The following is a 12239-nucleotide window of genomic DNA, read 5'->3' on the forward strand; positions in this document are numbered from 1 at the left end:
CTAGTAGACAAAACTAACATTTAGCATATACAGCAGTTCTCTTCTGGGAAAATAGACTAGACATTTTGATGACCCTAATTTGTTTTTTCATCTTTGATATGTTTTGCCTCAGCTCCCTATGTAAAGAAAACGGTTTTAAGTGCTGCATAACAGACAGAGCATGGATCTCCCGATAGACTCCGTCACGGCTGACATGGGAATGCCGGTGTACGGCTTCAGCGATGAGGACTGTTCCAGCTACAACCGTCTCGGCATGGAGAGCGACTTCGAGGACCCACGAGACACGGAGAGCGAGCGGGAGGAGATGGGCCCCGACGCTGCGTTCGCTCCGTACCTCTCCTGCAGGCAGTGCGGCCAGCTGCTGGGCGACCCCCTGAGCGGGGCGCTGGACCTCGCCGGCCTCTACTGCCTCCAGTGTGGCGCCGAGGGTGGAGACTCAGACCGGCAGGACCGTCCGCTAGAGGAGGCCCACCCCACAGACGCCACACAGGGGAAGGTGAACAGAGTCAGATCCACATCCGACGGAAGCTCTTGTAAAACGTACTCCTGCAAACTGTGCAGCTTCAGCTCGCGTTACTCCAATCACTTGAAGCGGCACATGAAAACACACAACGGCGAGAAACCGTACCGCTGCCAGCAGTGCGCCTACGCCTCCGCCCAGCTGGTCAACCTGCAGCGGCACGTGCGCACGCACACGGGCGAGAAGCCGTACAAATGCGAGATCTGCACGTTCGCGTGCAACTCTCTGGGAAACCTGAAGAGGCACCAGCGCATGCACACGCAGGAGAAAGACCTCAACTGCAGCCAGTGCGACTTCAGAGCCAACAACAGCCACTCCTTAAAGAAACACATGATGAGCCACAAGGAGGACAAATCGACAGCCTTCACGGAAGGTAGTTGTTTAATCCACTTCACGTTAGAGCTGCACGATACATTGAAATAAAACCAAAATTGTGGTATAGCTTTAGAGCGATTATCAAATCAAGCCTAGTGTAATTTATTATGGGGGGGGGTGTTTCCATTAAAAATTAGTTTTTTAATGGAAACACATTTTAAATCACAGGGTTTTTTTTTTTTTTCAAATTGTGCAGAATGTTATGTTAAAGAAAAAAATGTTTATTTTGTAATCTTTAGTCAGATTCTGTAATATGGTTAATGTTGACTAATAACCAACATGCAGATCATGATTACACAGAATAAAAATAAAATTGGAGGTAATTTAGAAAGGCAATTTAATTGAATACATGCACTTTGTATTTCAGAATGAAGTGTTCATTTACACATTTACAAATGTTTGATTTAGCGTTTGAAAAGGAAGAAATTAAGAAATAAAATTAAGCCATAAATATTAGTATTGTGAAATATTATTATTATTATTATTATTATATGATTTTTTTAAATACTATAATTTTACAGAAAGATATTATATTATTAGAAGTATTTTAAAAAATATATATATTATTATTTTATTATATACAGTGGGTACGGAAAGTATTCAGACCCCCTTAAATTTTTCACTCTTTGTTATAATAATATAAATATCAAATTGTGCAGCGCTACAAACATGCATGACAAAACTGGAGCTTTTTTAAATCTCTTAAAATTGCAATCACACATTTATCAGAACAGTTGCAATTTTTTTTTTTACATTTTCCCCCAAATTCGAATTTAAATCCTGGCTTGTGGCTCTTCTCACCTCTCCTATCACTTGCTTTTTCACTGCTTCTACTGTCCTATCATAATAAACGTACACATGCCAAAAATACTAGTTATTGCAATAGTATCAAATAAGTAGACATGGGAAAAAGCATTTTTTTCATGATCCAGTTGATTCCTAAAGGATGTAAAGTTCAGACCTATATTTTTTCTGTTTCACTCATATGTGTCATATTACAGAAGTAAAATCGTTATGAATGCCATTTCCCTACACAGGTGAAGCAGTTATTTTACTTGACTTTATTCAGTTATTTTAATGATCAGTGCTCAACAGGAATGCAGATTCAGAGGATGCACAAAGAAGCACTTGTTCTCTTCAAAACGGCAAGTTTCTTGCTATTGCGTATTTCCTTTTACTTTATACTTTGCACTTTAAGCACTTCGTGCTGCAAACCAAAAGAGGAAGCGAAGCGTGAAGCAAGGGGGAAGTAGAAACTCTTGGCTTCCTAAATCTGGATTCGCTGTAAAGAGGAAGCTTGTTTTTGTTCCTTTGTCTTTCAGAGTCTGTGGTGTCTGACCTGACTCTGCACATCAGCAGCGACCCCGACTTCCTCCAGAGCTACGACACCCTGCGAACGGGCCGCCATCCCCCCGCCCTGCTGCACGCCGAGGGTTTGGCCAAAGAGTCAGACCCTCTGCCCGAGCTGCTATTCCCCTTCACGTGCCGCGTGTGCGGAGCGGTGCTGGAGGACGAGGAGGGTGCCACAGCGCAGATCTGCAGCAAATGCACACTAGAGCGGGACATGCTGTCCAAAAGCTCGCCGAGCAGCCCGGAGAAAGGCGACAAGCTGTACTCGTGCACGTCATGTCCGTTCGTCACACAGTACCCCAACCACCTCGCCCGCCACACGAAGACTCACAGCGGCGAGAAGCCCTACAAGTGCCCGCAGTGCAATTACGCCTCCGCTCACTTCGACAACCTCAAGCGGCACCACCGCGTGCACACGGGCGAGAAGCCCTACAAATGCCGCGTGTGCGACTATGCTTGCGGCAACCTGGCCAATCTCAAGCGGCACGAGCGCATCCACTCGGGCGCCAAGCCCTTCCAGTGCAGCGTGTGCAGCTACAGCTGCAACCAGAGCATGAACCTGAAACGCCACATGCTGCGGCACACCGGCGAGAAGCCCTTCAAGTGCCAGGAGTGCGGATACACCACGGGCCACTGGGACAATTACAAACGCCACCAAAAGAAGCACGGCCACTCCGCCGAAGGCTGGCTCAAGATGCACCTGCCGGAGAAAGAGGAAGAGGATGAGGAAGGAGAAATGTAGTGGAAGCTCTCTATGATGTCTAACTCCAGTTGCCTTATTATTATTATCATTATTGTTGTCATCAGAGGAATCCATGTAGTAAAAGCGTGTCACGACAGGGCTGGTTTGCGTTTTTTTTTTTTTTTTCCCACTTGATTGTATTTTGTCCAACTGTTTACAGCAGCTGATTTCAATCCCAGAATCACAGGTTTGCAATTTAAGATCGACGTTTTGAACTGAAAGAGCACATTTATGCACCACTGGGTGAATCTCACAAAAATCTAACAGGCCATGTTTCACCCTAAAATTAAAGAAATTGTATTGTTGCATGAAAAAAAGGAGGCATATTTCTTAGGACCCTGAAGATTTTTTTTTTTTTTTTGAATGAACCATGTCTCTTAAGACCATAATGATGAATAGTGAAATTCTTTTTTTACACTACCTTTCAATTTATTTATTTATTTATATTTTCAAATTTTTTTTTTTTTTTTTTTAGGTTTTCAAAATGAGGCATGTTTATTATGAGCATAGAGTTTGTTTGTTTTTTTGCATTTTAAAATAATTTTGAGAACATATTTAATTATTTTTTTATTTTTAAGTTTTAAAAATTTATATTAGATTTTTTTTTATTACATTTCTTTCAAACCACAAAAATAAACAGCCACAAACAAGGATTGATTAAAAAAAATAATTTTTTTTTCAGTTCAAAAAATTTTATTTAAAAATAAATTTAAAGGGAGCACAGCAAATACTACCATTATAATAACTGCATTATAATAATTATACTTTTTTGCTGTCATGAAAATGTCACTATGCAAAAAACTAATCCTAAAACCAGACTTCATTTTCTTTTATGCAAAATATAACTTCTTAATATTTTTTTCTTTTAAATTTGGCATGAATTATATTCTTGATGCGTTTTGTGAGATTCACCTCTCTGCTGTCATGGATTCTTGTTGAATTGCTGAATGAAAGAACTGCAATAACACCAACAAGTGGCCCTGTTCCAGGCCGATGCGGGAGCTCTAGTTGTTTCATGAGGGATTTGATGACACTGAAGACGTCTGGCTGCTACTGTATGTTCACTTATGCACAATGACAGTGATGTTGCCTTATCTCGGGGAGGTGCTGCTCCTCCTTCTCTCATTTACTGTATCTGAATTTCCTGGTGCCACTGCAAAATGCTGCACTGATCGGGGTCTCGTCTGTCCCCAGCACACTCGAGGTTTTTCCAGGGCTTTAGAGGGACACGTATGAGTGAGTCTCACGAAAACTGTTCAGAAATGCTAGCATTATATTTACCCCGAAATGATTATTAAATAAGGGAATGTTTTGCATAAGGAATATGAGGGTGATTTTTACATATTTTTGCATTGCGACATTATTGTGCATCTCTACGATTTGTATTTCTGTAATGTGGAAGAAAGTAAATAAATTGTTCAGTTATTGTGGTAGTATATATTGTACTATCCCTTTCTTTTTGTTACTGAATTACAGTAAAATAATTTTTTTATTGCATTATGGCGTAAATGACCTTAATTGTCTTTGAAAATAATGTCACAATGCAAAAAAAGTCCTAAAATAGGCCTAATTTTCTTTATACATTTGTTTTTCTTTTCTTTTTGGTGTGAAAATGACCCAGATATGTTTTCATGAGATTCACAATTATGTGTGTGTCTTTTGTTTGACTTTAAAATAGTTCCTTCAGTTTTATTTAGATTAAAGTGTGATGCCTACTGTGAAATGTTCTCTTAGGAAAAGTAATCATGGAAACTAGTGAAGGTTTAATTTTCTCACACTTTTAGTGGGAAAGATCCTGTTTTGCCTTTCCCCCTCTCTTTTATTTGTGTAAACCAGTTCATGAGGAAGAAAGTGGAGACCACATGTTCATATCTGCTTTATAATGAACAGATCATATTCAAAACAAACATTTAAATATTTTGTACACAGTCTCTTTGATATGTATTTGATCTTAAAGGAATAGTTCACCCAAAATAAACATTTGCTGAACGTTTACTCACCCTCAGGCCATCCAAGATGTAGATGAGTTTCTTCATCAGACTGATTGATCCTAACCGATGGATCCTCTGCAGTGAATGGGTGCCGTCAGAATAGGAGTCCAAACAGCTGATAAAAACATCACAAATAATCCACAAGCTGCTGCGTGTTTGTAAGACATGTAAAATGTCTTAAGGATGGATTTGTTTTTTAAAAACAATCAGCATTTCATTTCACAAAACGTTAATTGCTGTACTGGAGTGGTGTGGATTACATGTGGATTATTATTGTGATGTTTTTATCAGCTGTTTGGACTCTCATTCTAACGGCACCCATTCACTGCAGAGCATCCATTGGTGAATGCTACATTTCTCCAATTCTGATGAACTCATCTACGTCTTGGATGGCCTGAGTATAAGAACATTTTCAGCAAATGTTCATTTTTGGGTGAATTATTCCTTTAATTGGTCCTTCACTTTGGTCCGTTTTCTCTCTGTTACAGAACTGGCACAGTCACTCTGAAATACACCGCAAGAGTTCAGTGCAATCAGGGAATGAATAAAAAATAGATGCACAGCACTGAATCCAATGATATTTGGTTTGCCGTATGGTGTAATATGATTATTTATATACTGTATTTTTGTAGGTTTCTTTAGCTTTCTAATATTTGTACACAAATTTTTGATCTGAAGTGGCCTTTGGTTTCATAATAAAGGTGTTTTTAAAATTTGATTAAAAGCAGCTGCATTGAGACATTTGTTAAAGATGAAACTAAATTGGAATTCTGAAAAATAAATATTCTGTGTATTCTATTCTACAATATTAGATTACAGTGCACTAATTTAATTGGACGAGTATTCAAAGAATGCTGACATTTTGTTTCGTTGTATTCCAAAGAATTCCAACATGTGATTCACTCTTTCTCCTTTTCTATTTCAGTTACACAGTTGTAATGTGCCCTCTCAAGCTAAATTATTAAGACAATTATTCTTTCAAAATACTTTTTTGAGTATTGACTATTATATATATGTGTGTGTGTGTGTGTATAATATTATATAATGCATTTTTAATAAATGTTAGTTATTAATGCGGTATGGCAACTATACATATAAATACAGAAATAATATATAAAGAGAAAAAATTAGGACAAATATCTTTTATTTCCTTAGTTTTTTTTTTATCAATAAATGTGCATTTTTTACAATACAGCAAAGTGGAAAACACAGGACTGACATGAAAAAAAAGTTAGAAAAATTATCTTTTTACATAAAGCAAAATCTGTCTGTTTAATTGTTTAAGCATTTACCATTTCTTTCCTGTAGAGAGCAGAACTGAGCTTTTCCAGAGAGTAATCACAGAAAAACAGACCATCATCACACATATTATCATGATATTGAATATGAATAATAATGTTTTTGTGATTCAGGTAACATTGTCTGATTTGGATACAGGTCCACGTGTTTTTTACTCTCATCATGACATGTATATTCCTGTGTTTGTGTTGCTGGCTGAAGTCACGGCGCAGTAGCTGGTTGAAAGGGACCAAACCTCTCTCAAACACCTGACTTGGTTCCGTTTTACCAGCAACTAAGACGTGTTTCTGAGGACAAACGGATTTCCAGTTTAGGATTTCTAGAGGTGAGAGGCATCGCTTTCCTCAGTGACATTCACACTTCAGCATCTGATTAATCACATGTCAAACGTTTTATTTGCAGTTCGAATCATCGATCTCATCTATGACTCAGGAAGCAGAAGATGATCTTCCTTCTGGACAATGACACCGAGTCCGTGGATGTGCCGGTATGTCCTGACTCTGGTGTGTCCGTCCAGAATTAGCTCTTCTCCACCTGTCCAGTTATTAATAAGAGTAAACATTCATGATGGCAGCAGCTGCTGTGTCACTCTTCAGTGTTCATGTCATCGTGGAGGAGCTCAGCTTGATAAATCACCAATGACCTGAGCTTGACTTTCACACAACCTTACAAAGTGATCAAACCACGTTGTTTAGTAGAGCTTATTTTACATTTTAAAACTGAAGATTGCTGCCTTTGTAAACCAGAGACCCTTTTAAAAATTTTGAAAATTCTTGGAAAATACAAGAAATATTTGCTTGGAAAAAGGTTTTAAGCTCTATAGAATCAACTAAGATTGATAAAAATATATTTTTTTTTTATAAAACAATATCTAAAGTTTAACTGTTTTAGTTCTTTATATGTAAAAATGATAGATTTTATAAAAATGAAATATATATTTTTATATTTCATACATTTTAAATAATTTTTAAAGAACAAATAACAGTGTTTAACTAATTAACTATATCATTTGTAGTTCTTCATATTTTATGTAATTTATAATACAATTAAAATTACTTAATATATATTTACATTAATTTTATATTTTATAAACTTAAAAAACATTATAGAACAAATAATGGTTATAGAACTCATTAACCCTCTATATCATTTTAGTGTATATGTATATATAAATATAAAATATATTTACAAGATGTTACTTTTTATAGTTTATAAATGTACAATAATTTTTCATAGAACAAATAACAGTTATAGAAATCATTAACTCAATAGGATGGATGATAGTGTTCCCTGTGATCCATACACGTAATTTAAGTCAGTGGTGCCATATTCTCTAACAGTTTTAAGGAGATGATGATGATGATGATGATAAAGACTCTTTGAGACCACACACTTCCTTACATTCCATAGATTGATTCCGTATATGGGGATATAAGGAAGTATGTTATCTCAAGGAGCAACAGCCAGATCTGTTAAACACACCATACATCACAACTCACATAATACTCTATAGTACAGCATAGATCCCATATGATACATAGCATAGGCTTTTTTTATGAACAAGATTTGATGCATCTAGAGAGAGTTGTTAATCACCTTTTTCCCTCCACTAGCTGATTTTAAACAGCCCTGCGGTGTAACAAACTCACATTTAAAAGTACAAACATTCCATTTGATATGACATCATAAAAACGGAATGCTTGGTCAAATTTAAACTGTTGAAAAAATTAGATGGTGCTAAATGCTGTTTCAAATCATTTTAGATGGAGTTTAGCATGTCATAGCTCAGGATATGTCAACTTTCCCTGTCAGTTCATTCTGACCTGGCAGGCATTTACAGTATACAGGCTATTGTCTAGAATTTGCATGACACTTTCGCCGCCTTTCAAAAAGTAAAATTTGTTAAAAAAAACAGCATTTTCTTTCTGAAATGCACTTGAGTGAACAAAAAAAAAAACTGAACGAAGCAGTAAAGAGAGACTCAACCAGGAGCCAGTTCTACATTGAAAAGCGCTGCAGTCCAACAGCATTGACATATCAGACGGTTTCAGCTCAGGCTTTACCATATTACTTGCCCGTCCCTTGGCGTCCAGTCCATCAGACGGGACAAACACAGGTCCAGCGCTCTCTTCTGTGCATATCCTCGTCCTGTGCCATCTCCTGGATTGTGTCCAGAGCCGGCTTGGCTTCCCGGCCTTTTCTATGGCTCGCCCTCCCCTTGTTGGCAGCCTTCCACCTGTCGATGTCTTTTAGAGGCCTGGGTCTCTCCTGGACCTCCTGTTGGCAGGCCTCAGCGCTCTGACAGTCCAGCAGCCTGTGAAATCACAGCTCTCAGCTGTTCACACTGCGCTCCAGACATCCAATCTCAATGGCTTCTTCAAAAAAGAAGGGGATTCTGGGGGGCAGGGTGGGCCAAAAGACAACTGCCACCCGCTTTTATTGGGACAGCATGACAGAAAATGCTTTCTGGGGCACAGCTGGCAAAGAACTGCATGTTTTTGGTGTGTGTGCAGAAATTTATCTCAGTGATGTTCATGTTAGTAATGCGCTTGGTGTTTCCGTGAACTTCCTAGAGCATTGCTTCAGAATTTTACATCATTTTACTCATTTTTGCATGGATCTTATTTCCGCCATGGATTAAAAAAATAATAATTAAAAAGGTAGTTGCTCACAATTCAGACTTTTTTATAGCAGTTCTGAATTTATATTTTAGATTTATATTTTAGGTTAGATATTTAAAAATATGCGAAATATAAACTTGCAATTTTGAATTGATAAATTTAAGATATAAAATCAGAATTGTGATATAAAAATCAAAATTGTGAGATAGAAACTATAATATATATATATATATATATATATACTTTTGTGTTACTTTTTAAATCTGGGCTGGGCTTGCTTGTTTGCTTTTAATATAAAAAGTTCTATTTTTGGCAAATGTAAAAGCCCTTTCACACCAAAAGCCTCAGGCTGAAGGAAATGTAAATTCACGTCTGTACAGTAGAACGCAGAAGAAGAAAGTTCAACACTCTTCAGCAATAAAAAAAGAAGAAGAAATGTTAGTTTATCTTGTGTAATTTCTGTTTATTAGTATGGTTGAATTGGATCACTGAAGGTCAGCTGTAAATTGGTTAATAAAATGGGATTAAATACATAAAAGATATTTGTATTATTTAATATATTTAATTATTGCAGCTTTGTGTCATATTCTGAGTTGCGTTTAACTGTTTTTATTAATTTTGAGGAAAACTAAATCTGATTTTTTTTTTGTTTTTTGTGAGTGAGTGAGATGAATTAATGCATGTTCACATTTATTCTAGAACTAAAGTAACATCTTACTCCCGATTTCTCGCAACAAGGGGACAGGAGAGCTTTCAATCAATAAATTGCAAAAAAAAGTAACTGAGATATTTTCTTGTAAATTAAAAAGTAATGTGTTACTTTACTAGTTACTTGAAAAAAGTAATCTGATTACGTAACTCACGTTACTTGTAATGCGTTACCCCCAACACTGTGTAATTCTAAGAAAAAAAGTATTAACTCGCAATTTTGCGAACAATATCTGATTTCTAAGATATAATCACAATTCTGAGAAAAAGTATAAACTGTTTAACATGACCGTTGAGGTCAGCAACATACTAATCACGATTAATCGTTTGACAGCACTAATACAAATGCAAAAAAGTGCAGCAGTACAAGGAATTAAATTTTATTTTCACACAAGTATAAACAAAATGAGAAGAAAAATTTTTAAGAATTATAATTTTAAAAAAAAAAGTGATATATGCAACACAAAAAAATGCTGAAATGGTTAAAGTGCAAAAGATGCTAAATTACTTAGTAAATTGGTAATGAAAAATGTCAGGTCAAATATTAATATATAACTAACTACTAAAGTCAGAGGGAAATGATCGGCTGGTAAGAATGTTGTTCAGCTCCGCTTAGATCCTAAACCTGCAATCTGATTGGCTGATGGGAATGTTGTCAGCCAGCAAGGATGTTGATCGAGGAAGATTTTCTTGGTGATCATGACAATGGCAGAACACTCGAATGCACTGATATATATATATATATATATATATGATGCCTGTAACTCTTTCTGTGACTGTGATCACATGTACAACCGCTGCACACAGAAAGAGCAGAGCTCAGGGGAATGTGAACATGCTCCTCGTAATGCCTAAGGTCAACACCTGTGTGCTAAAATCAGCTGCAGTGGAGAGAGATGGACGCAGAGCGTAGAACTTACTCTGAAATTCAACTCGCAGTCTATTTCAGTTGCACACAGACGCTGGAAATAGACTCGGCTGCCTGAAGATTCCTGTCCATGAACTGATGGCTCATGGAACTCAGTAGTTATTCATTATACTGAGTAATCATTGATTATTGATTATTCTTTAATAAATAAATAACAAAGATGTAGATGCGTTTAGCATTTTATGTAGGCTAGTACATGCAGATATGGGACACTGGGGCTAGTTTACTCCAGCAAAAAAAATATATATATATATCTTTCGTTCTTTATTTTTAATAAGCACAACTTTCTTCACGAAGTCTTTATATATATATATATATATATATAACTTTAAAACTATTCAATATTTTTCAACAGTTTTTGTCCAGAAAAAAGATCATTCAAAAAAATAATTTAACACACACCGATCTTATCGTATTATATAGTAAAAAATTCAATCCTATGCAAAGAGCATTTTTCATATCATATCGAAAATATAGTAATTTAATACCTTTTCAGCAACATTGTAACAGTAAACAATTATGAAACAAAACAAAACGATGATATTTAAAATGTATGAAACATAAACATTATTTCAGCTATTTGCCAAGACAACATTTTTTTTGTTGCTTAGTTTAACTAGAATGACTTAAATAACTACTACTAAAAAAATTATATAAAATAAAAAAATTAAAAAACTATATAGACATAATGACAAAAATGATAAAAACACAGAATACATTAAAAAGACAAAGCAAACAAACTTACCAAAATTTTAACTGAAATTAAAGTGAAAACAAAATACAAAAAAATCTAATTTAAAATATTAACAAAAACTACAATAGTAATCAATGATCAATGATACTAAAATAATATTGATATATATTTATAAATACGTATTTTTACTATATATACATATACATGTAAACATTGTCAGCTTACCCCTTACTGAAATACCGAAAAGACAGAATTCACAAAAATGATTCTAATTTAAGACAGCACTGTAGAAATTATTTACTTTTGTGCAACATAAAAAATAACTTTGTACAGTTTAATTTTATTTTTGACTGTTCTGTACATGCCAGACAGATGTCCAGTAAGATGTTGCACCTTTAATATAATATATTCTTTAATGCACTGAACATCACATTGCATGGAAAACCATTCTTACATCATGATGTTGGGTACCTTTATTTCTCATTCATGTGGAATTCATACAAGCTTTTTACTATTCATTACTATGATAGACCATGAACTACCAAATTACCTGATTGATTTAAAGCCATGATGAGGACTTGAGGGGATCAGCTAATGTCTTCCTCACATGTTCATGTTGAATCATTAGTGTTAAAGCAGAGTAAGAGGCCAGTGTTTGCGGCCAGTTGCCGTCCTGTGGTTGATACAGCTGTTCCATACGAGCAGACGCCTGAAAGACCTGCCATTGTGTACGTTTCTATCAGCGAGGTCAAAGGTACCGTAATCAACGCTTCACAAACAGGTGTGGGTCGTGACGGGACATGGCATATGCTGCTCAACCTCAGCCATTTACCACAGTAAAAACTTTTTTTGCAGGGTTGTTGGATCAGCTGAACAGTGATAATGACATTAAGTTGAGTTAGAACGACCTTAAAACAAATTATCTGAAACTAAATTATTTCATGGAATAACAATATATGACAGTCATTCTCAGCTCTTAAAGGGACAGTTCACCAATAAATACCCATATAT

At 36.1% G+C, this 12239-nt stretch overlaps 2 protein-coding genes across 2 annotated transcripts in view; both read left to right on the forward strand.

The window, feature by feature from the left end:
* znf513b (zinc finger protein 513b) overlaps positions 1 to 3276 on the forward strand; it is a 7348-nt gene extending 4072 nt beyond the window's left edge. The window contains exons 3-4 of the mRNA XM_016523933.1: positions 177 to 893; positions 2218 to 3276. Of these exons, the coding sequence (XP_016379419.1) occupies positions 177 to 893; positions 2218 to 2987 (1487 nt within the window). The 3' untranslated portion in view covers positions 2988 to 3276. The remainder of the gene's footprint in view (positions 1 to 176; positions 894 to 2217) is intronic.
* A 2922-nt stretch (positions 3277 to 6198) lies between these two features.
* The window catches only part of plaat1l (phospholipase A and acyltransferase 1-like), a 13607-nt gene continuing 7566 nt past the window's right edge, over positions 6199 to 12239 (forward strand). The window contains exons 1-2 of the mRNA XM_016523930.1: positions 6199 to 6602; positions 6680 to 6764. Of these exons, the coding sequence (XP_016379416.1) occupies positions 6720 to 6764 (45 nt within the window). The 5' untranslated portion in view covers positions 6199 to 6602; positions 6680 to 6719. The remainder of the gene's footprint in view (positions 6603 to 6679; positions 6765 to 12239) is intronic.

Source organism: Sinocyclocheilus rhinocerous, unplaced genomic scaffold, assembly GCF_001515625.1.
Source record: "Sinocyclocheilus rhinocerous isolate Xijiao unplaced genomic scaffold, SAMN03320098_v1.1 scaffold1144, whole genome shotgun sequence".
Taxonomy (NCBI): domain Eukaryota; kingdom Metazoa; phylum Chordata; class Actinopteri; order Cypriniformes; family Cyprinidae; genus Sinocyclocheilus; species Sinocyclocheilus rhinocerous.